Here is a 27,407-nt window from a genome sequence, read left to right as displayed (position 1 = left end):
CTCACACCCCCTTGCATGGCCCTTGCACACCCTTTGTCTTAGCTTTGAATAGTTATATTTCATTGAAACATCTTTTAGGCCACCAAGATGGGGTTTTCTCCCGTTGAAGTCTTCATCAAAGTTGTAGATCTTGAAGTTATCTACAAGTTGGTATAAAGAACAGCCCAAATCTTTAACCGAGCACAAAGTTATGGCCATTTTAGTTTTAGTCTGCAGTGCAGAAAACCTCACACGGTCGTGTGAGGTTCACACGGCCTTCACACGGCCATGTGAAGTTCACACGGCCCCAACATGACCCCTACACGGCCTTAACACTCCCATGTGAGTTCTACACGGCCAGAACATGAAGAAAACATAGTTTTGCATGCCCATGTCACTCTGGAAGCTCTAGACTTCATTTAAACTCTGTTTTTGCTCCAAATCACGTCCTATCAATCAAAATAAGCAAAGAGTAGATCTCCGAACAGAATATAATGAAAGTATGATATTCTAATGAAATAGGGTGCAATAAACATAGATTATGCCAATGAAATACAAGTAGATGAGCGTCAAAGTATGCATAAAAGAGTATATAATCTACGCACATCACACCCCCAGACTTAAACCTTTGCTTGTCCTCAAGCAAAATGCTGCAGTCTAAATTCATATGTTCTACAACATATTCATAAAACCTAGTGCACTTTCCTAATTCTATCAAAAAGTTTCATTAACAAGCGTGATCATGGAAACAAGTAAAGTATGGTTCAAGCATAAGAATCTTGTGCACAGTGTAAAAGTAACTCAACACCCTTCAAGTTTCAATCCATGTCCTAGTCAAGTCGTCATCAAATTTGAATTTCTAATGTTTCCAGTGAAAGACAAGTAACCAGTGATAAGCACTTACTCACCATTCACTTGGTTCATATTTCTCAACTAACCCAAGGTCTCAAAGGTGTGCTCAATCTCAAGGGAAGCTAAGCAGTCATTTCCCCAGTAACCTAACACGGTCTCAAAGGGGTGACTTGCTAGATTCCACTCATGACAACTGTTTTTTATATCCCTCTTTTTTTTTTTTTATAAGTGTTTGCATTGTGCAAAACTTATTCATAAATGTACTTTTAGCACACATGTTGGGATATTTTGATTTTTCCAAATGAGCTTTAATGATTTGAGCCTCATCCAGTAACCAAAATGAAAGTTGAGAAATCACCATGGAAACCAAGTACTAAGCAAACAAGATGAATCATGACTATTTCAATGACATCAACTATTCAAGCATCAAGCACAAGTGTAGTGAAGATAAAATCCTTAAGATTGAACCAAAACTAAAACTCATCACAATAAGATTCTTAGCTTATTAATGCTTCCCAAGATAGAAAAAAGAACTACACAAAGTTTACTACTAGCATCATTCGAACATCATGAATCAAGCCAATAATTGTGCTAACATTTCACTTGAATCCAAGAAAGCATATAAGTGAGGTTTTGATGTTCTCAAGATGTATGCCACAAAAAATCAAAACACAATGCAAGACATAAGCAAAAATAAAAACAAACAAAGCAAATCAAATGCATCTAATGCATCCCCCCAGACTTAAATTTTTCATTGTCCCAATGAAAACTAAAAACAATGTGGAGGAGATTTTAAAAGAAGTTACCAAGTGATGAGCTCCAAATGGTTGACGTTCATGTTTTTAAATATACTCCTCCATCCAATACTCACATTCCTCCACAACTTTGAATTCTACAACAATAAGATAGACAAGAAAAATTAAGTAGAAGATACATGTTTATTATAAAGAGAGAACTAAAGACATAAAAGAAAATAAGGAAAATGAACTTGGGTTGCCTCCCAAGAAGCGCTTGTTTAAGGTCATTAGCTCAACCACCTCATTAGATTCATCTAAATCTTGCTCTTGGAGGGGTAAGATATTTTAGAACCCTCCTACCAAGGGCTCTTATTATGGAGGGAGCTTTCATCAAAGGAGCTACAAAGTAAAGTATAACTCTCTCCATCTTCGTCTTCTTGGAAATTTTTTCAGGTGGTCGAAGACGGTTCAGATTGAGCTTCCAATTATTGGCCCATGTGAAATCTGCACATCCAAAAGAAAAACAAATCTCCCACAAGCATGTTATATAGTATAGAGCTAGAACCATATCAAGATAAGATGAATAAGTAATAAAAACTGAATCACATCCAACAAAGTCAATTATAGGTACCTCCATAAAGTTTTCCAAAAGATCACAAGAAATACTAACCTTACTTTGTTGAGAAATACCTGAAATTTCTAAACATGTAGATGTGACTTCCTCTGAATTAAATGATGGTTCTGGCTCTAGCTTAGGTGTTGATGATATCAATGATGGTGATTCTCGAGACTCTACTAGCTCTGTATAAGTCCCTACACATTGTTCCATAACATGATCAATTCTTAAAACCTCTAAGGGTTGTCTTGACAAAGGTGGTGATCCTTGAAATGCTGCTTCCACAACACAGCTCCCTACACATTCTTCCATATCATCATCATCAACACATACATCAAAAAATAAACCAACATCTATGTCCTCAATAGGAGAATCAATAACAAGAGGATCAATAACTTCACTTGCAGTTTTAAGTTGATCTACCACATCACATTCATCATCTGAAAATTCGATGTCACTATAACACCTTATAAAATTTTGAGATAGATCTGAAAACTTATTTACCACTACATTATCAATAAAATCCTCATCTGAAAAATCTTCATCTTCATATATATTCAAAAATCTACACTCAACCATATTAGTGTCACAGGATTTGCCGAAGTCTTTATTTTCATTGACCCCCACTAACCTTTGTGGAAAAGGAACCCTTAGTGAAGGTCCTAGGAAAGACTGAACTCCCTTTTTCCCAAATTCTCTTTGAGCTTTTGGAGGAGGTCCAACTTGCTTATCTAATGTTGGTGTGATTAATCGTTGAGGGAAAGGTACTTCTGGCCTTTGGGAACTTCCCAGAGAAATGGAACTGAGTTCTTGTGATCTTCTATTATTCTTCTCCTCAATTCTAAACATGTCGTTCTTCAGAAGTTCTTCATGATTTTTGCCACTTCTCAACCCAACATCATCACACTTTTCATTGGATCTTGACTGTGTAGGAGGGGGATCTTCTTTAAACCATTTTGAAACAATACTATCAAGCTTTGCCCCCAAATGTTTGAACTCCTCACTCTGTGACTTGTGAATTTCAACATTTTTAGGTGGTTGAATTTCATTTTGTTTGACAGGCTCTCTTACATTTATAGCTTGCACTTTTTGAATATCTGAGGGAAATTCCATCCAACTTTTGTTCGACCATTCATGGAGGTTCAATGTCACTTGATCAATTAACGAATAAGCTTCATCTACACTTTTGTCCATAAAAGAACCTCCAGCTGATGAATCCAATAAAGTCTTGTCTGAGAAAGAAATTCCCCCATAGAATATGTGCAAAATCAACCATTTTTCAAAACCATGATGAGGGCACTATCTTTGAAGACTCTTGAATCTATCCCATGCTTCAAATAATGATTCTCCATATGCCTGAGAAAAATTTGTTATGCAATTCCTCATATACACCGTTCTACTTGGAGGGAAAAAATGATTCAGAAATTGCTTCTCCAATTGTTCCCAACTTGTGATGCTTTGAGGACAGAGAGAATATAGCCAAGTCCTTGCTTTATCCTTGATACTGAAAGGAAATATCATCAATCGAACTGCATTTGCTGATACTCCTTCACATTTCACCAAATCACAAATCTCTAAAAATGTTTCAAGATGCAGATAAGGACTTTCTGATACTTCTCCTCCAAATTTGTGACCTTGTATCATGAAAATTATCTCTGGGTCTAGTTGGAAACTTTCTACTTCAATTTGAGGTTGCACAATGGGAGATAAAAATCTTGCAGAAAAGGGTGTAGAAAAATTTCTCATGGTCCTGCTTGACATGTTAGTGCTCATGGATATTCAAGAAGAAAAAGAAAATTATCAAGAATCAAAAACAAGAAATAAAATGCAATATGAAAAGCAAGAAAGCAAATGCAGAATTTAAATTGCAAGAAAGAAAGTGCATAATGAAACAAGAAAGAAAAGATAAAAGAAAAAAGAAAAATATCTAGAATAATTCATATGCTAAAAATTGCAAGATATGTTTACAAAAGAAAAGAAGAAAGAAACAAGATCAAAAGAGAATACAGAGAAAAGTTAGATTAGAGTACTAGAAATCAAGAATGCAAAATTAGAATTAGAATTAGAATTCCAACAAAAAGAGTTGTCAATAATGTTATTCAAGAAAGGAAAAACTTACGAAAACAGAATTCTAACAATTAGTTATAACTATGCAAATCAAAAGAAAAAAAGAAAAATTATGTTTAGTCTAACTCAATTGATAATTCCTAATGTTATAGCGCATTCCCCGGCAACGGCGCCAAAAACTTGTTACGCTCCGCAAGTGTACGAAAATGTCGCAAGTAATATAAAAGATTATCGTATCCACAGGGACTGGAATAAGCACTAGAAATGTCTCAATGCGAATTAGCTAAACAACTATCCAATCGTTTCAAAAGCAAAGTAAAGGTAAACAAATCTAATCTTAAAGATCAACAAACAAGAGTCTAGTGTTTTGGGTTATGATAAAGGGAGATTCTAGGAGTTTCGGTTTCTTTGTAAGATTTCTTGAATGTAAATGGTTCACCAATTCTTATCCCTCAATTGCCAAACATGTAGAAAGTTGCCGGTTCTCTCTTGCAATAGACAACCGGCTAGGGACTGAGAAATGTATCTAAATAGGATTAATTAGACATGAATCTACGTTGTCCTTACACAGAAGCGCACCTATTACTATGCCTTCCTCGGATATCAACATAGAAGCCCACAACTTATTAATCTATCAAGATACAAGAAACTAATAACAAGATCCATCCTACTCTCTTGAATATTCCCATTTCCTCTTCAAGATTATCTCTCAAACGTCCTTACACGGGCTTGCACCTGTCACGTGGATCCCTCGGATGATCGAGTGAGAGTTTATCTTTACAAAGTCCACAAGAAATCCAAACAATCAATCAAGAATGAGAATTAAGCACAAATCACCATTAATCATTCAAGATCTAATTGATACAAGCAAGTCAATGTCATTGAAACAAGAAAGTGGCAAATCCATTAGAGATTACATCAATCCATCATACAAATACTCCCTTAATCCTAGAATACAAGATCTACTCCATGAATCGAGGAAGAAAACCCGAAGAAATAGAGAATACAAGCATTTCTTAAATCCCCAATCCAAGAAATCAAGAAGAGGGGGAAAGAGAAAACTTATCTATGAAGAAGCCTCATCTTCGGATCCAATCCTCACTCCGGAGTCGAAATCGTCGAGATCTCCCTTAGAATCGCCCAGAAACCTCCCAAGAATGGGAGGAAACCACCAAATCTTGCTTTCTCCCAAAGGGGGAGAGATCCCCTTTCAATTCATGAAGGAAGGTTTAAATAGAGGAGGGAATCGGGCGCCACACGGCCCCTCGACACGGCCGTGTGAGATCCACACGGCCATGTCCAGTTCCTTCTCTGCCAATGCTGCACGGCCGTGTGGTGCACACGGCCAAAGACCCTTCTGCTCTCTGGAAATGCTACACGGCCGTGTGGTGCACACGGCCACCACCTGCTTGGCCTCTGGAAACCTCACACGGCCGTGTAGATCCACACGGCCACCACCTGCTTGGCCTCTGGAAACCTCACATGGCCGTGTAGATCCACACGGCCATGTCCTGCTTGGCCTATGGAAACCTCACACGGCCGTGTAGATCCACACGGCCACCACCTGCTTGGCCTCTGGAAACCTCACATGGCCGTATAGATTTACACGGCCATGTAAGGTTTCAGCACTAGATGTCATACATGGCCGTGTGCAGCTCACACCCCCTTGCATGGCCCTTGCACACCCTTTGTCTTAGCTTTGAATAGTTATATTTCATTGAAACATCTTTTAGGCCACCAAGATGGGGTTTTCTCCCGTTGAAGTCTTCATCAAAGTTGTAGATCTTGAAGTTATCTACAAGTCGGTATAAAGAACAGCCCAAATCTCCAACTGAGCACAAAGTTATGGCCGTTTTAGTTTTAGTCTGCAGTGCAGAAAACCTCACACGGCCATGTGAGGTTCACACGGCCTTCACACGGCCATGTGAAGTTCACACGGCCCCAACATGACCCCTACACGGCCTTAACACTCCCATGTGAGTTCTACACGGCCAGAACATGAAGAAAACATAGTTTTGCATGCCCATGTCACTCTGGAAGCTCTAGACTTCATTTAAACTCTGTTTTTGCTCCAAATCACGTCCTATCAATCAAAATAAGCAAAGAGTAGATCTCCGAACAGAATATAATGAAAGTATGATATTCTAATGAAATAGGGTGCAATAAACATAGATTATGCCAATGAAATACAAGTAGATGAGCGTCAAAGTATGCATAAAAGAGTATATAATCTACGCACATCATGGAGCCATGCGGTAGGGCGCTTTGGAGATCGGATTTGTACCGGGAATGAGTTCTATCTCGAATTCAATCTCCCTGTCTGGTGCTAAGCCTGGTAACTCTTCAGGGAAGACTGCTGGGTAATCACATACGACTCGAACCTCTGCTAGCTGTTGGTCCTTGTCCTGACCGGTACTGACTACATGTGCTAAAAATCCCGTACATCCTGAATCCATTAACCTCTGTGCCTTCATAGCTGAGAGAAACTTCTTGGCCTTTCTCTTGGGTTCTCCAATGTACTCAAACTGCACTTCTGCTTCAGGTTGGAATATGACTTTCTATTTACGACACTCTATGGAAGCACCGTATTTGATCAGGAAGTCCATTCCAAAGATGACATCGTAGTCAGTCATATTCAGCACTATCAGATCACAAAAGAGTTCTCTATCTGCTATAATGACTGGCACTGCTCTGAGCCAGTGCGTGGATGCCATAATTTCTCCTGAAGGTAACGTCATCAAAAACTGACTACTGAGTACCTCTGGAGGTATTGCTAACTTCTCGACAAATGCCCTGGATATATATGAATGGGTTGCCCCAGTATCGAATAAGACAGTTGTACTTTGCTGTAAAATACTAATCTGACCTGTGACAACCGTCGAGGCATTTGCTACGTCCTCTATGGTGAGTGAGTAGATCCTCGCATTCGTCATAGCTGGAGGGGCTTCTAGTCTGCCCTGGCTGATGTGTGGACCATCCAGAGCGGCCTGCATCTGATGTAACTGAGCTGGCTGGCCTCCATACTGAATCGGCTGTGGTAGAGGAAGACTGGTCTTGTTCAGGCACTGCTTAGCCATATGCCCTTCCTGTCCGCATTCAAAGCATCCTCGTGTGCCATTACAACAAACTTCAGGGTGGAATTTCCCACAAGTAGCACACTTTGGATAGCTGGGCTGTTTACTAGCCGGTCCTCCTTTTGGGTAACTCCCCGGTTTGCGCTTGTTGCTGGAGTTCCCTTTCCAGTTAGAGCCATGGGAGTTGTGACCCTGCTGTTTCTGAATACCTGAGCCTCCTTGACCTTTAGATTCTGAGAGGACTTGCTTCTGCTGCTTTATACTGTTCTGGTAGTGCTCGGTGATCAGAGCACTGCTGACTAGTTCTTCGGTGGTTTGCGGCCTATGAACGCCGCCAGCCACGTTCATTGCTATTTCCGGCCTCAGCATCTTGAGCATCAACCGGACTCGTTCTTTCTCTGTGCTGACTAGTTCAGGGCATAGACGAGCCAATCTGTTGAATTTCTTCACAGCTTCCTCCACTGAAAGGTTGCCCTGATGAAACTCAGTGAACTCATCGTAGTGGCAGTTTGTAACCCGCATGTGAAAGAATTCCTCAAAGAACTCCTTCTCGAAGTCATCCCATGTCATCTGGTTTACTGGGCGCTTCGCTCTAATTCTCTCCCACCACATACGTGCATCTCCTGTCAGATAGAAGGAGGCGCACTTCACCTTCTCATGTTCTGGCCAGTCCAGAAGCTCCATCGTACTCTCCAGTGTTTTGAACCAGGCCTGTGCATCCCATGGTTCACTGCTGCCTGAGAAGTTCTCTGGTTTGACTCTTTGCCACTGGATTAGATAGGCTTCTCTCTGGGTTCCTGCTGCTGGGGCCACTGGTGCTGCAGGTTGGACTGGTGGAACCTCTAAAACCATTGGTGTCGCTAAGTTAGGCTCCGGGGTGACAGTGGGAGTGTTCTGCTGACTAGCCTTTAAGGTGGCTAGTTCCTGTTGCTGCTGTAACTGAGCCACTAATGCTGTAAGGTCTGGGGGAGGCACTGAACTGCCTGCCTCATGCTGGGGCTCAGTAGCTGGGGCCCTTCTAGCTGGGCGTCCTCGTGCCATTTCTAAAGACATGGAGGACATACATGACTAACACAATCATAAGGGAGTAACTATTGTTATCATGTTAACTACTATCACAGATAAGCATACTTTAGTTATCTACAAACAGGAAAGCAATAAACATAACAAAGTGAGAGGTATTCTTACTTGGAAGCTGCAGGTTCAATGCTGGTGTGTGTGTAGGAAGTATGGAAACTGCTCTGATACCACTCTGTAACGACCCGCCTTCTACTAACTAAGCTGTAAGGCCGATCGTCACATTATGTTGTGCTAAACTATTCCCTGACCATCACTAAAACTAGATGCGGAAGCGGTACTAATTAAAATTTTGCTAAACTACTAACATTTCTTGGTACTATACATGCTAAGGGGTGTAAACTAACTATTCATGACATGCTTTACCTTCCCCATGGTCAAGGAACTGTACTTAAACATTTTTCCGCTGATATCAGACCTCCCAATCGATCCATTGATCGATTGAAATGTCGGATCGATCCGGTGATCGATTCAGCACGCTACTGTGCTCGGGCAATATTCTGGATCGATCGGCTGATCGATCCAGACTGGTCAATCGATCCAGTGATCGATCCCAGAGTCTTCTGTTCGCGACGGAATTGGCTGGATCGATCGACCTATCGATCAAGAAGCCTACTGTTCGCGAAACCAGATGCCTAGTCGATCCTTCGATCGATTGGAAACTCTCGAATCGATCAGCTGATCGATTCGAGTTTCTGATTCCGTGCCAAAGGTCTGATTTCAGCACTGTTTCATGCCTCAATCACATTACAAGTACTAAAATGACTAAGAAACACTCTAACGACAACAACTAACATTCTATCAGCATAAAAGAGGTGTTCTAAGCATAATAAGGTGCATGGTTAACTAATTCATAGCGATTAACATACTAAAGTGCAAGATGATAAAAACACTGAAAAGTTCTAATGTTTGAAACAAAGCTTGCTAAGGTTCCCTAAGATCTCTATGTTGGTGCAACATCCCTTAGGTCAAGGTTGACCTGGTTGACCAAGCTTGAGTCTTGGTTTGGGTTTCGATGTTTGACAATGCAAGGTTGATTGAAGAAGAGTCAAGTAGGTCAAGGATGACCGGATACTTGACTGGGAAGTCCTAGTGAGTGAAGCTAGGCAATTGGGAAGTCCTAGTGAGTGAAGCTAGGCAGGAGGAAAATCCTGGTGAGTGAAGCCAAGTGAAAGACCTAGTGAGTGAAGCTAGGCAATTGGGAAGTCCTAGTGAGTGAAGCTAGGCAAGAGGAAAATCCTGGTGAGTGAAGCCAGGTGAAAGACCTAGTGAGTGAAGCTAGGCAATTGGGAAGTCCTAGTGAGTGAAGCTAGGCAAGAGGAAAATCCTGGTGAGTGAAGCCAGGTGAAAGACCTAGTGAGTGAAGCTAGGCAATTGGGAAAGTCCTAGTGAGTGAAGCCAGGCAAGAGAAATCCAAATGGGTCAAGGTTGACCAGACATCTGGTGAGAGTCCAAGTAGGTCAAAGGAATTGACCGGATACTTGGCACGAGAAAGAAAAGTCCAAGTAGGTCAAAGGAATTGACCGGATACTTGGCACGAGAAAGTAAAGTCCAAGTAGGTCAGAGGGACTGACCGGATACTTGGCAAGAAGAGAAAAATCCAAGTGGGTCAAAGGGATTGACTAGACACTTGGTGAGAGAGTCCTAGCTGGTCAAGGGTGACCGGATGCTAGGTCTTATGTACCAACAAGTCATGGTTGACTAGATGTTGGTTTAGGGGGCTTTAGACTTGGTTTTGGGCAAAAACTAAGATCTGGATTGATCAGCCGATTGATCCAGCAGGTTTGGATTGATCCGTGGATTGATCCAGCAGGTTTGGATTGATCCGTGGATTGATCCAGCAGGTTTGGATTGATCCGTAGATCGATCCAGAAGATCTGGATCGATCAGTGGATCGATCCAGAAGATCTGGATCGATCCGCCGATCGATCCGGTGAGTCCCCGCGAACAGAACCCCTCTGGATCGATCCGTGGATCGATCCAGAGGTCCCAATCGATCAGTGGATCGATTGGGACGCTGCTGCTTCGCGCGATAAGCGCTGGATCGATCCGTGGATCGATCCAGGCATTTTTCCAGAGCACAGAGGCGCTCTGGATCGATCCGTGGATCGATCCAAAGCCTCCCCGATCGATTGGGAGCAATCCAATCGATTGGGATTCGACCGTTGGCGTCGTTTATAGCTGTTGGCGTGCGATTCCTTCAGCATCACTTCACAGATTCATTTCAGATCTTCACCAGCTCCTCCACAACTCTTCTCAAGCTCGAGATCGCCAGTTCTTGAAGGTTCTTGGAGGCTCTTCCAAGTCAAGAGGCGGATCAAAGCAAGAAGAAGAAACTAGGGTTAGGGTTTGTGCACTCATTGTAAGCTTGTAAGCTTGTATTTCTTTACTACCCTTTCTTCTTCTTGTATTAAGAGTCTTGTAGGGCTTCTCCGCCCTTGATAGTTACCATAAAGGAGAGTTTCATTAGTGGAGGGTGCGTGCGTTGTGTGGATCCTTGGATTAGTCACCTCCCTTGGAGGTGGATACCAAGTAAAATCCAAGTGTTAGCGTGTTTGTATTTGTTTCTTTGTATTTCCGCTGCGCATCACCTTGAAGAAACAAGTAACGCCGAGCAACGAGCACGCGAAGAGCTATTCACCCCCCCTCTAGCTACTTTTCGGTCCTAACAAGTGGTATCAGAGCAAGGTTGCTCTTCACCGAAATCACCGCCGGAAGGGGCAAACATAACAAGCAAAGCTAGAGGGTGAAGAAGTTTGGAGCAAATTCATCAAAGTCAAAGAATTCAAGAAGCTCAACTTCAAGATGCAATTCCAAGATGGACTTGGATTTGATACAAGGGTGGCTCCACCATACACATCCACAAGCTTCGATTCTTGGAGATCAAGAATTGAAAATTTCTTGATGATGGATATAGAGCAATGGTTTGCTCTAATGGAAGGTTTTAAGGCTCCAAGGAATTCAAAGGGCAAAGTTCTCAAAAGGAGTAAATGGAGCCAAGAACAAATCCAAAGATGTGAGGCCAATGACAAAGTGACCAAGCTTTTGGTCAATCTATTGCCGAGCAACATCTTGGAGAAAATTGGAGAAGTTGAAGATGCCAAAGAGTTATGGAGCAAATTGGAAAAGGCTCATGAGATCCCCTCCACTGTACCTAACCAAGAAGAATCCAAAGAGGGTGACTCATTGAAGCAAGATCAAGAGGAGGACTCCGAAGTTGAGAGATGCTCAACTTCCGAAGAAGAGGAAATCCAAGAAGCTTCATTCTCAAGGGAGTGTAATCAAAAGAGCAAGGAAGGAGCATATTCCTTGTTTCATGTACAAGAGGATGAAGAAGAAGGTGAAGCCTCCACCTCTAGGATTGAGGGGGAGCAACTCTTGGTGACACCGGATCAAGAAGAATGAGAATCCTCCACATCCGGGTCAAGAGAAGAAGAGGATGAAGAAGCTTCCACCTCCACAAGTCAAGATAAATCAATTGGAGGGAAATCGATTTCGGATCAAGAGGAAGCCTCTACATTCATATCAAATGGAGGAGCAAGTGCCACCCCTACACAAGAAGGTATAAATAGTTCAATTAATAATAAGAATCATATTATATGTTTTGAATGTAGGGAACATGGGCACTACAAAAGCAAGTGCCCTAAATTGGCCAAGAAGAAGGGCCAAGTGGCACCTAAGGGCAAGGAGAAGCCAAAGGAGACCATCCCCGGAACAAAGAAGAGCAAGGAGCACATTGTGTGCTTCTCTTGCAATCAAAAGGGGCATTACCGGAGTCAATGCCCTAAGGGGAAGAAGATGGTTAAGGCTCAAGGAGGAAGCTCAAGTCAAGGGGGAGCCTCTAAGGTAAAAAGGAAGGTAACTTTTATTGAGCCTATCCCTTTACATTATGGTAAAAAACATGCTAGTTCTAACTTATATCATTTTAATGCTATTTACCATAAGAATAGAGAGCATGGTAAAATTAAGGAAAATAATGTAGCTTACCATGCTAAAACTACCACACCTAGGATTAGGAAGGTAGATAAAAATCTAGGCAAACACACTAAGGACCTTAGCTACAAGCCTAGAAATAAAAATGCTCATAAATTTAATGGAAAACCAAAAACTAAGGACTTAGTGATAGAAAATCAAGTCTTGAGGTCAAGGCTTGATAAAATGGAAAAGACCCTAAAAAGGATGGAAAATATCCTAAAAGGGCAAAATGAGCATACCCTATGTCTAGGAGCACAAAGGTCATCTAATGGCCATAGGGGTTTGGGATACAAACCAAAGGCTAAGAAGGATGTAATCTCTTACCATAGGGTTCCATATAGTTATGGAACCAACCCTAGGTCTAGTGGTCAAGCCAAAAATACAAGGAAAGTTATCCCTAAGAGTATTTTTGCAACAAATGTGACTAAGACTTCTAAGAAGTCTAAGAAAGTCACAAAGAAGGTTATAAGGGAAGCAATCCCTAGAGTTGACCTAGAAAAAGTGACCAAGACTTCTAAGAAACCACACAAGGTCACTAGGAAGGTATCTAGGGAAGTTATCCCTAGTGAATACCTAGAGCATCCAAGGAGCACCAATAGGTTTTGGGTTCCTAGGAGCATTTTCTCTATCCCATAGATGGGTTAGAGAGTGTCAACTCTGAGAAGAAGGGTAGTTAACCCAACTTTGAAGAAATTGACACTCAAGGAGCATTTTCAAGGTTTTTGTTAACCTTTGAAAATGAAATGGATTTATTGTTACTCTTGGAAAGAGTAAAATGTGCTATAAAGGAAGAAATTTGAGATGACTTTAAAATGACACAAGAAATCAAGTGTTAAGAAATATCAAATTGGGACTTTGGTATTGTCTTAGGAATTTAAGGCAAATCTAAGCCTTAATTTAAAGTGATTACTCTTATGGGAAAATGAAATATGCCAACATTTGAGGAATGTTTTAAAATTTTTAATTGGCATAATTAATTCAAGAGATTAAAGAAATGTCAAGTTGGGTTTTGGCATTTTCCTAAGGAAATTGGGCAATCTAGGGTTTATGCTTTAGGATTAGCTAAGGGTTAAGGATATTTAGATAGATAATCTAGGTATATTTTAATTATGCAAAATCTTGCCATGTTTGGTTGCCCATTATATGCCATGACATCATGTTTTATTTGTGCATTCATGACTTATTATGAAAATACAAAAATACCATGTCATATCATACATACATCATGTAATTATAGGAATCTTTCTTTTGAAAGTTATTTCATTTTGATGTATGTCATAGCATGATCATGCATTAAGTTTAATTCCTTGTAATTAAGGACAAATGGCATTTAACAACACTTATTAACAAGTGACATCCTGGGTGGATGTCTAATATCTCTAAAATGCCTAGATAGATATGCATGATCCCTAGAATAGGGCAAAACCAAATTTTACATCTCACAAAGACCTATAGGATGACTTGTATGTGTTTTGTCCACAATAGATACAAGTGAGATGTTAGGATGATGAACAAAACTCAACATGTTGATTTAGTGCATTCTTTTGAGTTTTAGGTTCATCAAAACACATAGTTATGTATTTTCCCATCATTGGGAAAGCTAATGTACAAGTCATGTGCATTAAGCCCAAGGAATGTGATGGGATATTGGTTTTGAAAATTATTTTAAAAGACTTCTGGAAAACCTTGGTGAAGGCTATCTTTTGATAGTAATCACCATTGAATAGTTAGACACAAACTTGAAGAAAACGCTAAAGTTTTAGCAAGTTTTCAAGCTTGTGTCAATCTTTGAAGATATGATATATTTTCATAGAAAACTTTTTTTCCATGATAAAGTATGCCCTAAATAATGTCTACACGAAATTTCATGATTTTTGGATTTTTGTAGAATTTTCTAGGGGTTTCTGAAGTTGGCTGAATTTGAAATTCAGCAACTATCAGAGCTCCGATCGATCCATGGATCGATTGGAGTGTCTTAATCGATCAGTGGATCGATTCAGAAGGCAATTCTAGCGAGCAGAAGCTCGCTGGATCGATCAGCCGATCGATCCAAGAAGACTGAATCGATCGGTGGATCGATTCAGCAGGGTTCAATCGATTAGAACCCAACTCCAATCGATCGAAGATGCTGCTTTTGGCTGGGAAAGCTTATTTTCAGCATTTTGAACCTATTTTAGTCTAGGTAACCATTCCAAACCCCTGAAAATACATTTGTATACATAAAAAGGGTGTTTTCGTGTGGAAAACAAGGATGGATTGGTTAAGGAAGGCTAAGTTGAAGTTTAGGTTGAGGTTTGTTTCAAATTTTGAATATTTGAACCTCAAAACTTCTAAAATTGGGTTTCCTAAAGTTTTGGGGATTCCAAGTCATTGTTGGTGCAATGACAGAAGTTACCACCATGTCTTTAGGGGGAGAGACTCTTTAAAGACATGAAAACTATTTTTCATGAACCTTGGAAGGTGGTCAACCTTCCGTTAAGAACATGCTCAAGGTTGAGCGTTTGAACTTTAATGGGGAGTGGATATCCTCATTGTTCAAGTGGCTTCAAGTGGATAATGCTCAAGGATGGGCATTTGCCTACATTGGGGGAGAATGTAGGGTTAAGGTTAATGAAGGGTATGAGACCTTCATTATCGTGTTGATCACAACGAATGAAGTTGTGAACAACGATGAGCAACTCTTCAGGGGGAGAGTTTTCAACAAGTGAATTTGTTGATATGTGTCCAAAAATGGGGCATGGTTTGATGTGTGCCAATAGGGGAGAATGAAAGGGAGTAAGTTAGGCTTTCATTACCTAGAGGGAGTTTGCCCTCTTAGGGGGAGAATGAAGGGCTTAACTTATGTATTCATTACCTAGTGGCATGAAGAAGGTTTAGGCTATGGGATTAGCCTAACTTACATATGGTATTGTAAGTGATAGTGTTGGTATTGTCAAACATCAAAAAGGGGGAGATTGTTGGTGCAACATCCCTTAGGTCAAGGTTGACCTGGTTGACCAAGCTTGAGTCTTGGTTTGGGTTTCGATGTTTGACAATGCAAGGTTGATTGAAGAAGAGTCAAGTAGGTCAAGGATGACCGGATACTTGAATGGGAAGTCCTAGTGAGTGAAGCTAGGCAATTGGGAAGTCCTAGTGAGTGAAGCTAGGCAGGAGGAAAATCCTGGTGAGTGAAGCCAGGTGAAAGACCTAGTGAGTGAAGTTAGGCAATTGGGAAGTCCTAGTGAGTGAAGCTAGGCAAGAGGAAAATCCTGGTGAGTGAAGCCAGGTGAAAGACCTAGTGAGTGAAGCTAGGCAATTGGGAAGTCCTAGTGAGTGAAGCTAGGCAAGAGGAAAATCCTGGTGAGTGAAGCCAGGTGAAAGACCTAGTGAGTGAAGCTAGGCAATTGGGAAAGTCCTGGTGAGTGAAGCCAGGCAAGAGAAATCCAAATGGGTCAAGGTTGACCAGACATCTGGTGAGAGTCCAAGTAGGTCAAAGGAATTGACCGGATACTTGGCACGAGAAAGAAAAGTCCAAGTAGGTCAGAGGGACTGACCGGATACTTGGCAAGAAGAGAAAAGTCCAAGTGGGTCAAAGGGATTGACCAGACACTTGGTGAGAGAGTCCTAGCTGGTCAAGGGTGACCGGATGCTAGGTCTTATGTACGAACAAGTCATGGTTGACTAGATGTTGGTTTAGGGGGCTTTAGACTTGGTTTTGGGCAAAAACTAAGATCTGGATTGATCAGCCGATTGATCCAGCAAGTTTGGATTGATCCGTGGATTGATCCAGCAGGTTTGGATTGATCCGTGGATTGATCCAGCAGGTTTGGATTGATCCGTGGATCTATCCAGAAGATCTGGATCGATCAGTGGATCGATCCAGAAGATCTGGATCGATCCGCCGATCGATCCGGTGAGTCCCCACGAACAGAACACCTCTGGATCGATCCGTGGATCGATCCAGAGGTCCCAATCGATCAGTGGATCGATTGGGACGTTGCTGCTTCGCGCGATAAGCGCCGGATCGATCCGTGGATCGATCCAGACATTTTTCCAGAGCATAGAGGCGCTCTGTATCGATCCGTGGATCGATCCAAAGCCTCCCCGATCGATTGGGAGCAATCCAATCGATTGGGATTCGACCGTTGGCGTCGTTTATAGCTATTGGCGTGCGATTCCTTCAGCATCACTTCACAGATTCATTTCAGATCTTCACCAGCTCCTCCACAACTCTTCTCAAGCTCGAGATCGCCAGTTCTTGAAGGTTCTTGGAGGCTCTTCCAAGTCAAGAGGCGGATCAAAGCAAGAAGAAGAAACTAGGGTTAGGGTTTGTGCACTCATTGTAACTTGTAAGCTTGTATTTCTTTACTACCCTTTCTTCTTCTTGTATTGAGAGTCTTGTAGGGCTTCTCCGCCCTTGGTAGTTACCATAAAGGAGAGTTTCATTAGTGGAGGGTGCGTGCGTTGTGTGGATCCTTGGATTAGTCACCTCCCTTAGAGGTGGATACCAAGTAAAATCCAAGTGTTAGCGTGTTTGTATTTGTTTCTTTGTATTTCCGCTGCGCATCCTTGAAGAAACAAGCAACGCCGAGCAACGAGCACGCGAAGAGCTATTCCCCCCCCCCCCCCCCCCCTCTAGCTACTTTTGGTCCTAACACTCTACTCCAAGTTCCTGCCCACACACATCTTCGTAGCATTGCCCTCCAGCCTCCGCTAGTCCATCTTTCCTTTACCTTTATCTGCAGTATAAGGGAAAGAAAGTATCTATAAGCTTTCGCTTAGTAAGAAACCATCTACTCACAAAAACATGCATACGATAAGTTCATGCTTTGAAAGATGCTGATTGAAAACATGATGGTGAGTGCTAGACATGGCATACTATCATACAAGACATAAAAACCAAGAGCTACTCATGGCAATAACTGAAGTATCAACAAGAAAGAACTAACTGAAACATAACTGAGTTAACTAAAACTTATTTCAAAACATAATCATATAACTGATTGTGAGTTTGGAAAGTTATTACCATAATAGATCAAAATACATAATCATACTGCTAATGGGCCCGGCAACTGTACATGCTATGCGCGCATCCTTAACTAGACCCGGGGTTGCAAGTCCCGAATTTAGTAAGGTTTACTAGGTTATCTAAACCTAGGGACCGACTATGGGAGCCCAGCCCAATGGATATCTAATCCTGTACAGTGCCCCTACTGAAGTAAAATACTGGATCATAGCTAACTAATTTATCTTGCTTTTACTAGGTTATCTGAACCTAGAGGCGACTATGGGTACCCACCCATTGGACCGTAGTCCCATATATGTTGTAGCAAGACTAACTAAGCTATTTTAAATGCTTCTAGTGCATTTACTGAGCTATTAAAAATGTCTACTGTAGCACTTTACTGAGCTAAGCATTTTATCGAACACTTAGTGTGCTCCAACTCTCCCCTCTATTAGGGAGATCACCTCTAGGCACCCGACATCGTCTAGAATCTCCAACTGAAAGGAGAAAACGTGTCTGGCCCATCTAGAGGTGCTCAACTAGATCCCTAAATCTGCGAGGAGGGTTAAATACACGCTATGCGTCGAAAAATCTACATATGGCTAAATTAAAAGCATTCTATCGTACGAAAAGCTACTTATACTGCAGGTGAGTGGTTTCTTACCTCCTATTCGAAGTTTCTTACGATTCTAATCGCTAGATTTCCGGAGGAGACGATCCTTTCGACGATCTTCTCGCGTCTATGCGTTCTTCTCGCGGAGGGGAACGTCCACGTGTCAAAGTCGTCGTCGGAATTGCCCTTGGAACGGAACCCTTGCTTGTTCTTGTGGTCGGCGCCGAAAGGGGAAGAGAAGGTAGAGGGTTTGCGAAAACTAGGGTGAGGAGGAGCAAGTCACGTTAAAGAGAAAAAATAACTCTTCACCCATTAATTCCCTATTTATATCAAGTGGGTATTTCGGCCCAACTTAAACTTAAATATAAATGTTTCCCTTTCCTTTCAGCACGGCCCTGCTGGGTTCACTTGGTTACCATGGTTCACTATAAGGCATAGGACCCAATAGGTCTCGGGTTCAATTCCCGCTTAGGCCGCTTTCGTTTTCTATTTGTTTTTGCTACTTCCGCTACTCTAAAAATTCTGTAAAAATATCCTAAAATTCCAGAAAAATCGTAGAATATTTCTAAAAATAGTTTTGAGAATTTTCGGGCGTTACAGGTGGAGTGAGAATGACTCGTGCAGCACTTCCAAGGGACGAGAAGCCGGAGCGGAAAACTGATCGAGGAGAAGGCCGAAGTTGGGTTTGGGTGAACTTAACTATGGAAAGTGGGAGAATCACTCAAGTGATCGGAGAAGGAGCCAGCGACCTGAGAAGGCATCGGATGGTCAGTCTGAGGCCAAACCACCAAGGCGCCTCACAGGCACCTCGTCGAAGTGTTGTTATTGTGGATCACCTTCGGGTCCATGTCAGAACCGGTCCTGACGCCCAGACATGGTCTAGGCGCTCGAACATCAAAAAGTTTATCTTCCAGCCGTTGCGCGGAGACGTTGTATAGAGATAAAATTTGTCACCCTAGGAGTGCCCGGAGAGGGTCCAAGAGCCCGAACTGTGCCACGTCAGCAATGGATAAGTTTCACCGAAGCACTATAAATATAACCCTAGTTCAGTCAGTTCAGTACAACACTTTTGTACTTCAAATTCTTTACGCTGCTTTCAATTTCTGTGCTTTCAACGCCTTGAATGAGGCTTCTCCGCCTCCGATTTGTGTCGAAGAAGGAGACTGCTAGTTGAGCTTCACTTGCCTTGGACTAGCAACCTCTCCGATTGTAAATCAAGTAAACACTTTTGTCTCGTACTTTTTTTTATCCATTTTAGTTTCATTTATTAAAAGTGTTTGTATTAACTTTAGTCGAAAGTTCTGAGAAGGGTGTTTTTTGTAATTACAGGGCAATTTACACCCCCCCCTCCCCCTCCCTCTTTCCAACGGTACGGGACCTACACTAACGCGGTGAAGGTGGTGAAGCTGAAGTTTGACCTAGAAGCTTCCGAGAACACAATAGCCAATGAAAGATACGATTTGGACTTCAAAACTACCGATGAAGGATACAATTTGAACTTCAAAGAAGCCAATGAAGATGTTGGTGGAGATGAAGAAGGCAAATGTCATGAGGATCGGTGATGCAGGACTTCGTCGGTGAAGCAATGTGGTTCGGGAGGGGGAGTTAGGGTTTTACATTTTGGAAGATAAAGCGAGATTTTATCACTAGTTTTTTACGGGAAAACTAAATGTGGTTCGAGATGTCGTTTTTCCTTCATACGAGCAGCCAAGGTGGACTACGATGTTGACAACCAGGCAACGTGGACGAGGAATAAAATCGGTATAGCATACCTAATTTGGTAATTTATAAACTACATTGTGTAATTTGGTAATTACAAAATCTTACCTACTCGGTTTGACAAAAAGCGGTTTATATTTTTGCTAAAAATACTTATTTTCTAAAATATCTCTCCATTCATTATTGTCCCAAATCAAATTATTAATCAAAAAATTCTTACGCTTAACTGATTTATAAATTTAAAGGGGTATTTTAGAGAATAAGTTTTATTTCGAATATTTCTTACACTTAAGTGATTTTATACATTTAAAAAATGAAACTCTTTTAATATTGTTTAAAAAAACGAAGGGCAGAGCCGTTTTATTTTTCAAATTCCGTACATTTTTTTTTTTTTTTTTTTTGACAGTTAGTCTTGGTTTCGTCTCGTCCTATATAAACCGCCAGAGCAATTCAGCCCTCCTCCTTCCACCTCTTCTCCGTCTGAGCTGCAAATCCATCGATCTATCACTTCCATCGGTGTCAATTAGGTGCGGCTCTGCCCGTTTCTATCTTCCTTTCCGATCGTCTTTGCCTTCTTGATCGTTTCTCCGATAAGAATATCCTTCCGCTTTCAATTTTGTAGTCTTTTTGACGCTAGTATCAGTTTGTTTGTCTCATCTTGGTTCCCCTTTACAGTGTTCATGTTTTCTTTTTCACATTTTGTCAATCTTTAATCAGTTTTCTTTAATAGATAAGTTAATATACAATCTTTGATACCGAAAGTTTTTCTATGATACTCTTATTACCAGTTCTTTTCGATTCTTATGGCTATCTATGCTTGTTTTTGATATTGAATCACTGCTACAGTTGCTATTCTTATGTCTCTGAATCCAGGAAATTAGAATCGCAGCAGCAACAGGAGTTGATGGAATCGCCGGGTGCTGATTGGTGTCCGGAATCCGAGTTAGAGCTTCAGAAGATGTTATTGGGTACTTTATATTCAATCTTAATTAGAGCAGCAATTAGATCTAGCCTTCGTATCCCATGATTATCCTGACAAAAATGCTTATCTGCAGATCTTACATCTTCTGACGAATTCAAGAAGAAGAAGATGAGAATCACGAAAGAAATGATCAATGATGTGATCAGCAAGGCAAACAAGCCGCTCAGTAAAGGCGAGGTCTTGTGGCGCTTGATGATGCAGCTCAACCTTGATGTTGGTCGCGACTGTTCTAGGAATCTTGAGCAATCAGGCCCTTCTGGTACCTCTCAAATCGAGTCACAATTGGACTGGGAAAGTCTCCTGTCTGCAATCAATGAGCAAACTGTAGAGCATTCGAGAGAACCTAGCGTTATCAGCGAGAGCACTCTACAAAATGCTTCGTTGGAGTCGCTGCTTCAAATGAAATGCAGGCTCGAGAAGGAAGTGCAAGAGTGGAACGATTGGGGTACGCAAAAGGTGATGCAGGCGGCCCAGAGGTTGAACAAGGACAGGGACGAGCTTCAATTACTAAGAAAACAACAAAAGAGGAATCGTCAATTAATGGAAGCGCTTAGAATGGTGCATGACGGTGTGATGGAAGAAAACATAGCCCAGGCTAAGGAACTTAAAGATAAGGCTCGTAAAATGGAAACGTTGAATGATCAACTGAGGATGGAACTGAAAGATGTAGAATTGCACGCTGCAGAAGTGGCAGCGAATAGTGAAAATGCTTCAAGAAGGATGGAGGAGTACCTCAAAAAGTTACAATCATCTGAAGAAGAAAAGCTCTCGCTTAAAGATCAACTTGCAGCTGAAAAGCGTCGCTTTTTTCAATTGCAACAGCAATTGAAGAAAGCCAAGGATCTTCATGATAATATGAAGGTAAATTTATGAAGTCTATATGAACAGTTCAAGTATTTGATTCTATTGTTTCAATATCCTTAATTACATACTAAAAAAAACGCTTCTCTCATTCTGCCTGCTAAATGCTAATGCAACTTATTGCAGTCTCTGTGGAAGAAAGAAGAGAAGTTGAAGAATGATGCTCTTGAAATGGCCGAGAATGAACGCAAGGAGCTGGAGCAGATCGAGATGTCGGCAAAATCACGAGAAAATGCATTAAAAATTGAAGCAGAAAATAATTTGCAGAGATACAAAAATGATATCCTTCAGCTAAAGAATCAAATTGCACAGCTAAAATTAGTGGAAAGTTCATCATCCAACATTTATCTTTCTGAGGAGGAATCGAAGTCTGCTTTAGATCGTGAATGGGAATGTGTGATGTGCCTATCTGAAACTGTGTCCGTCGTCCTGCTTCCTTGTGCCCACCAAGTTTTTTGCAGACAATGCAACGAGCTTCATGAGAAAAAGGGCTTGAAAGAGTGCCCTTCCTGTAGGACTCCTATCCAGCGAAGAGTCAGTGTTCGATCAACTGATGATCCTTACCCTGATCCTTACCCTGATCCTTACCCTGAACTCCTTATTTACTTGGCTGAAGATTCAGACTACACTGCTCTTGGAAATCCTACTGCTTTTTGAACCCTCCTCATTCATTAATGACTGTTACCTAGTTGATTGTTAATATGAGTTTGTTTCCTGAGCTGAATCTTGAGGACTTTTGTTGTTGGCAATAGAATAAACCGTGCAGGACGAACAGGCTTGTGAACGCGTTTGGGTATTATAAAACATATCCAGTGAACTTTCAGTATTGAAGTCGCGACTTGAATGATGATTGATGATGTTCTTTTTGTTATCCATCTGCTCATTAGACGATCCACTAGGTGCCTATCGACTCTTAACAGTCGAATAAATAAAGATTAGTAATGTTAAAGCAAAAATAAATTAGTTTAATATGAAAGTGTAAGATGTAATTTCCGACTATTTGTGTTGTGAGTTTGCTTCACGCAACCTCCGCCGGCGGCTGGTTGAGGTCAATGTTGTGAGCAAATAATCCGGATTAATTTAAATAAATCGGACATGATAAATTTTAGTTATAACGTTTCGTTTAATATTTTTGATAACTTAGCCTTTCCTATTTTATAGCTTACGTGGCATTATTTCTATGGTTTAAGTGATGTAAGATCTTATCACTTGTGGTGTATATATACAACACAAATGTGAATGGAAACAGCAGCACGGCAAGATTAATTTTTCCCAAGCTACTACGTTTCTTTTTTGTTTTGTTTTTATCTTCTTTATTGTTTTTGTGTGTATTGTCGGGGTGCTGCTCATAGATTCTGAACCAACAATTGGTATCAGAGCCTTTGTAGTATAAGACACCCAAGAATCTACAATTCCACAAAAATGTCTGGCATCCCACAAGTTGCTGCAAAGGAGAACGGCGGAGTGCCATTTCCCTATCCGATGCTAAGCCCACACAATTACACTGTGTGGGCAATCAAGACAGAGGCGATTCTTGATGCCCAGGGAGTCTGGGAGGCGGTGGAGCCAGCGGAAGGAGCCCAGGTGGATGCAAAGAAGGATAAAAAGGCACGTGCATACATCCTGCAGTGTGTCCCCGAAGACATCCTTCTCCAGATCGCAACAAAGAAGACGGCGAAGGAAGTCTGGGACAGCCTCAAGACGAGGTACCTTGGTAGTGATCGGGTAAAGAAGGCACGTGTACAAACATTGAAGAGTGAGTTTGACGCTCTCCGGATGAAAGAGACCGAAACGATTGATGAGTTTGCTGGCAAACTCAGCGCCCTAAGCAGCAAGTTCTCCACCCTTGGTGCCACGCTTGAAGATTCCTCATTGGTAAAAAAAATTGCTCGATTCTGTCCCTGATAAATTCTTTCCTATTGTTGCTGGTATTGAGCAATTCTACGACCTTGAGTCTATACCATTTGAGGAGGCTATAGGGCGACTAAAGGCGTACGAAGAACGAACGCTACGACTACGCAGCAACACCAACGGCACTGAAGGTGAGCTCCTATTAACTCATGCCGAATGGCAAATGCGACAGAAGGGGAGCAACGTGGACACTTCGTCAGGAGGGAAGGGGCGTGGGTCCAGCAGCCCTAGTCGTGGCAAATGGCGTGGACGTGGGCGAGGGCGCGGTCGTGGTCGTGGTACGCAACGCCAAGGCAGTGCAGGAGGGACTAGCGGCAACAACAGTGGCACTCGAGACAAGAGACATATAAAATGTTTCAATTGCGAGAAAATGGGGCATTATGCGTCCGAATGCTACAACAAGCGGCGTGATGATGAGGCTCACCTCACTTGTGCCACCGATGAAGAGCCGACACTGATGATGACCGTGTCCCACGAGGAGTCTGACGCTAGGCGTGAGCGGCAGGATACCATTCTACTCAGTGAAGAGAGGTTGCTACCGGAGATGTACCGAGGCGTTAAGAAAGAAGATAAGGACGTCTGGTACCTTGACAATGGTGCCAGCAACCACATGACTGGCCATCGTGAGAAATTTCAAAAGCTGGATGAAACCATCACCGGGAGGGTGAGGTTTGGCGATGGATCAACCATTGAGATCATGGGCAAGGGAACGGTTGTGTTCGAATGCAAGAACGGCGATCAGAAGGCTCTCCACGAGGTATACTACATTCCGAGACTTTGTAGTAATATCATAAGTCTTGGTCAATTGACAGAAACTGGGAACGAGGTGCACATGGAAGGAGATGCCATGAAGATAATTGATAGAAGCGGGAAGCTCTTGATGCTGGTAAAGCGAACGCAAAATCGCTTGTACAAGATAACCTTGAAGACATTCAAGCAAATCTGTCTCCTAGCAAGCCTAGAAGATCCGACCTGGTTATGGCATGCAAGGCTTGGACATGTCAATTTCCATGACTTGAAGCTATTGGGGGAGAAGAAGTTGGCGGTTGATGTGCCACTATTGCCTCAGCCGAACAAGCTTTGCGAGGTATGTGTGGTCGCTAAACATGGAAGGTCGCCATTCCCGCACCAAGCTAACTTTAGAGCGACGAAGCCGTTGGAACTTCTCCATGCTGATATTTGCGGGCCAATTTCACCAAGTACACTGGCTGGTAACAAATATTTCCTGTTGATTGTTGATGATTATACAAGATGGATGTGGGTATTTGTATTGGCAGCAAAGAAAGATGCATTCCAAGCATTCAAGAAATTCAAGTCCGTGATGGAGAACACGACTGAGTACAAGATCAAAACACTCCGGACAGACCGTGGTGGTGAATTTCTATCCACAGAGTTCACTCGATTCTGTGAAAATGAAGGAATCGAGCGGCACCTTACGGCTCCCTACACACCCCAACAGAATGGCGTTGTGGAGCGCCGTAACCGCACTGTGATGGCCATGGCAAGATCTCTCCTCAAGGGTACACATATGCCGACAAGGTTCTGGGGAGAGGCAGTTAGGCATGCTGTCTATCTGCTAAATCGTCTCCCAACTAAGGCACTAGGAGACCGTACCCCATTTGAAGCCTGGATGGGGAGAAAGCCACATCTCGCCCACTTGAGAGTGTTCGGTTGTGTTGCATACGTGAAAAATACAACCCCTCACCTGAAGAAACTTGACGACAGGAGTTCACCCATGGTATACTTGGGTGTCGAGGAAGGCTGCAAAGCTCATCGTCTATTTGATCCAAGGCATGGCAAGCTACAAGTAAGTAGAGATGTAGTATTTCAAGAAAATAGTGAATGGACATGGACTGCAGGTGCTAATCATGAAGAAAACTTACCGGAGTTTATGGTGGAGGATGTACTCGACACCGACGAGGTGATTGTTGTAGCAGACATTGAGGCAGGAACAGAAGACGTCACAACATCGCCAGCAGCGTCAAGTCCATCTACACCATCATCGAACACCCATACAACTTCCTCGCCTTCGATAACAAACTCACCTGAGTCTTATGAAGGACCGGTCCGTTTTAGATCCATTGCTGATATCTATGCCAACACTGAGGAAGTGGTTGGTATTGATGAAGAAGAGGGCGAGGTGATGTTGATATCTGAAGAGCCAACATGTTATCAAGAAGCTGCAACCGAGGCTTGCTGGTACGAAGCAATGGAGGAAGAACTGGAAACTATTAAAATGAACAAGACCTGGACCCTAACTGAGATCCCATTAGGCCACAAACCTATTGGCCTAAAGTGGGTGTACAAACTGAAGAAAGATTCAGCTGGGAAAGTTGTTAAGTATAAAGCAAGATTAGTTGCTAAAGGCTATGTGCAGAGACAAGGCATCGATTTTGAAGAGGTATTTGCACCAGTCGCTAGACTTGATACTATTCGAGTCATTCTTGCACTTGCAGGGAATCGAAGCTGGGAGGTACACCATCTAGATGTGAAGTCAGCATTCCTTAACGGAGAGTTAGAAGAAGAAATATACGTCTCTCAACCGGAAGGGTTTGAGGTACAAAATCAGAAACATAAGGTGTACAGGTTATTCAAGGCCCTCTATGGACTGCGGTAGGCTCCACGAGCTTGGAACATGCGGCTGAACAGGAGTCTGGTAGAGCTCGGCTTCAAAAGATGTATTCAAGAACATGCAGTATATACAAGAGGTGAAGGAGAAGCAAGTATACTTGTTGGAGTGTATGTCGATGATCTCATCGTGACAGGAGGTAGCACAGAGAAAATCAACAAGTTCAAACAACAAATGATGACAGAATTTGAGATGAGTGATTTGGGTCTTCTCTCCTATTACTTAGGGATTGAAGTGGAGCAACAGAAGAGCCGAATTTCACTTAGACAATCAGCTTATGCCAAGAAAATTCTATCTCAATTCAAGATGGCAGACTGCAATGCCACAAAGCATCCAATGGAACCCAAGACACAGTTGCATAAGGACCTGGAAGGGACTCCAGTTGACGCCACGGAGTACAGGCGCATTGTTGGTTGTCTGAGATATTTGCTTCACACACGGCCGGACCTGTCATATTCTGTTGGAATGGCGAGCAGATACATGGAGAGGCCTACAATCATGCATCACAGGGTGGTCAAACAAATTCTCAGGTATTTAAAAGGTACAATTTACTTTGGGCTTGTTTACATAAAGGGACCCCAGGAAATTGGTATATTCGGCTACTCGGACAGTGATTTAGCCGGCGATCTCGATGGAAGGAAAAACACAAGTGGAATGACTTTCTATTTTAATGAAAGTTTGGTGTCCTGGAACTCACAGAAGCAGAAGACAGTGGCGCTTTCATCTTGTGAGGCAGAATTCATGGCAGCCACAACTGCAGCCTGCCATGCTTTGTGGTTGAGGAGCCTTGCCAGTGAATTGACAGGTGTAAAGCCAAAACCGGTAACTTTGTTTGTTGACAACAAATCCGCCATAGCTCTCATGAAGAATCCGGTATTCCATGGTCGAAGCAAGCATATAGATACAAGGTTTCATTTTATCAGAGAATGCATTGAGAAGGGACAGATTGTGGTGGAGTTCGTTAATACCGGAGAACAGCGAGCCGATGCGTTAACTAAAGCATTGCCAGGAGTGAAGTTAGCTGCCATGCGACAACTACTCGGCATCCGTGATCTACAATCATGTCCGGATTAGGGGGAGTAATGTGAGCAAATAATCCGGATAAATTCAAATAAATCGGACATGATAAGTTTTAGTTATAACGTTTCGTTTAATATTTTTGATAACTTAGCCTTTCCTATTTTATAGCTTACGTGGCATTATTTCTATGGTTTAAGTGATGTAAGATCTTATCACTTGTGGTGTATATATACAACACAAATGTGAATGGAAACAGCAGCACGGCAAGATTAATTTTTCCCAAGCTACTACGTTTCTTTTTTGTTTTGTTT

The 27,407-nt window shown here is 42.1% G+C and overlaps 2 protein-coding genes and 1 non-coding gene across 3 annotated transcripts; all 3 read left to right on the top strand.

The window, feature by feature from the left end:
• Window positions 1-3,466: 3,466 nt before the first annotated feature.
• LOC122039136 lies at window positions 3,467-3,572 on the top strand. Its single transcript, XR_006128030.1, has one exon. It is a non-coding gene; the product is annotated as a small nucleolar RNA R71 (small nucleolar RNA).
• A 15,525-nt stretch (window positions 3,573-19,097) lies between these two features.
• On the top strand, window positions 19,098-22,193 carry LOC121997510 (kinesin-like protein KIN-7K, chloroplastic). Its single transcript, XM_042551959.1, has 6 exons — window positions 19,098-19,143; window positions 19,304-19,513; window positions 20,100-20,220; window positions 20,540-20,661; window positions 20,749-21,536; window positions 21,663-22,193. The coding sequence occupies exons 1-6, from the start codon at window positions 19,098-19,100 to the stop codon at window positions 22,191-22,193; spliced, it is 1,818 nt and encodes a 605-aa protein (XP_042407893.1).
• Window positions 22,194-26,082: 3,889 nt separating this feature from the next.
• LOC121997493 (uncharacterized mitochondrial protein AtMg00810-like) lies at window positions 26,083-27,150 on the top strand. The gene has a single exon (XM_042551936.1). The coding sequence runs from the start codon at window positions 26,083-26,085 to the stop codon at window positions 27,148-27,150; it is 1,068 nt and encodes a 355-aa protein (XP_042407870.1).
• The last annotated feature ends 257 nt before the right edge of the window (window positions 27,151-27,407 follow it).

The sequence above is a fragment of the Zingiber officinale genome, chromosome 1A (genome assembly GCF_018446385.1).
Source record: "Zingiber officinale cultivar Zhangliang chromosome 1A, Zo_v1.1, whole genome shotgun sequence".
In the NCBI taxonomy this organism is placed as follows: Eukaryota; Viridiplantae; Streptophyta; class Magnoliopsida; order Zingiberales; family Zingiberaceae; genus Zingiber; species Zingiber officinale.
Note: the sequence above shows the minus strand (reverse complement) of the source record. Positions and strands in the feature narration are given on the sequence as shown.

Bases quoted from the DNA above. Each gene is read 5' to 3' on its own strand.
- LOC121997510 (XM_042551959.1), top strand. From the start codon at position 19,098: ATGAGGCTTCTCCGCCTCCGATTTGTGTCGAAGAAGGAGACTGCTA. The intron at 19,144-19,303 runs GTTGAGCTTCAC...TTGTAATTACAG, and splicing joins GTCGAAGAAGGAGACTGCTA to GGCAATTTACACCCCCCCCT. The intron at 21,537-21,662 runs GTAAATTTATGA...AACTTATTGCAG, and splicing joins ATCTTCATGATAATATGAAG to TCTCTGTGGAAGAAAGAAGA.
- LOC121997493 (XM_042551936.1), top strand. From the start codon at position 26,083: ATGCGGCTGAACAGGAGTCTGGTAGAGCTCGGCTTCAAAAGATGTATT.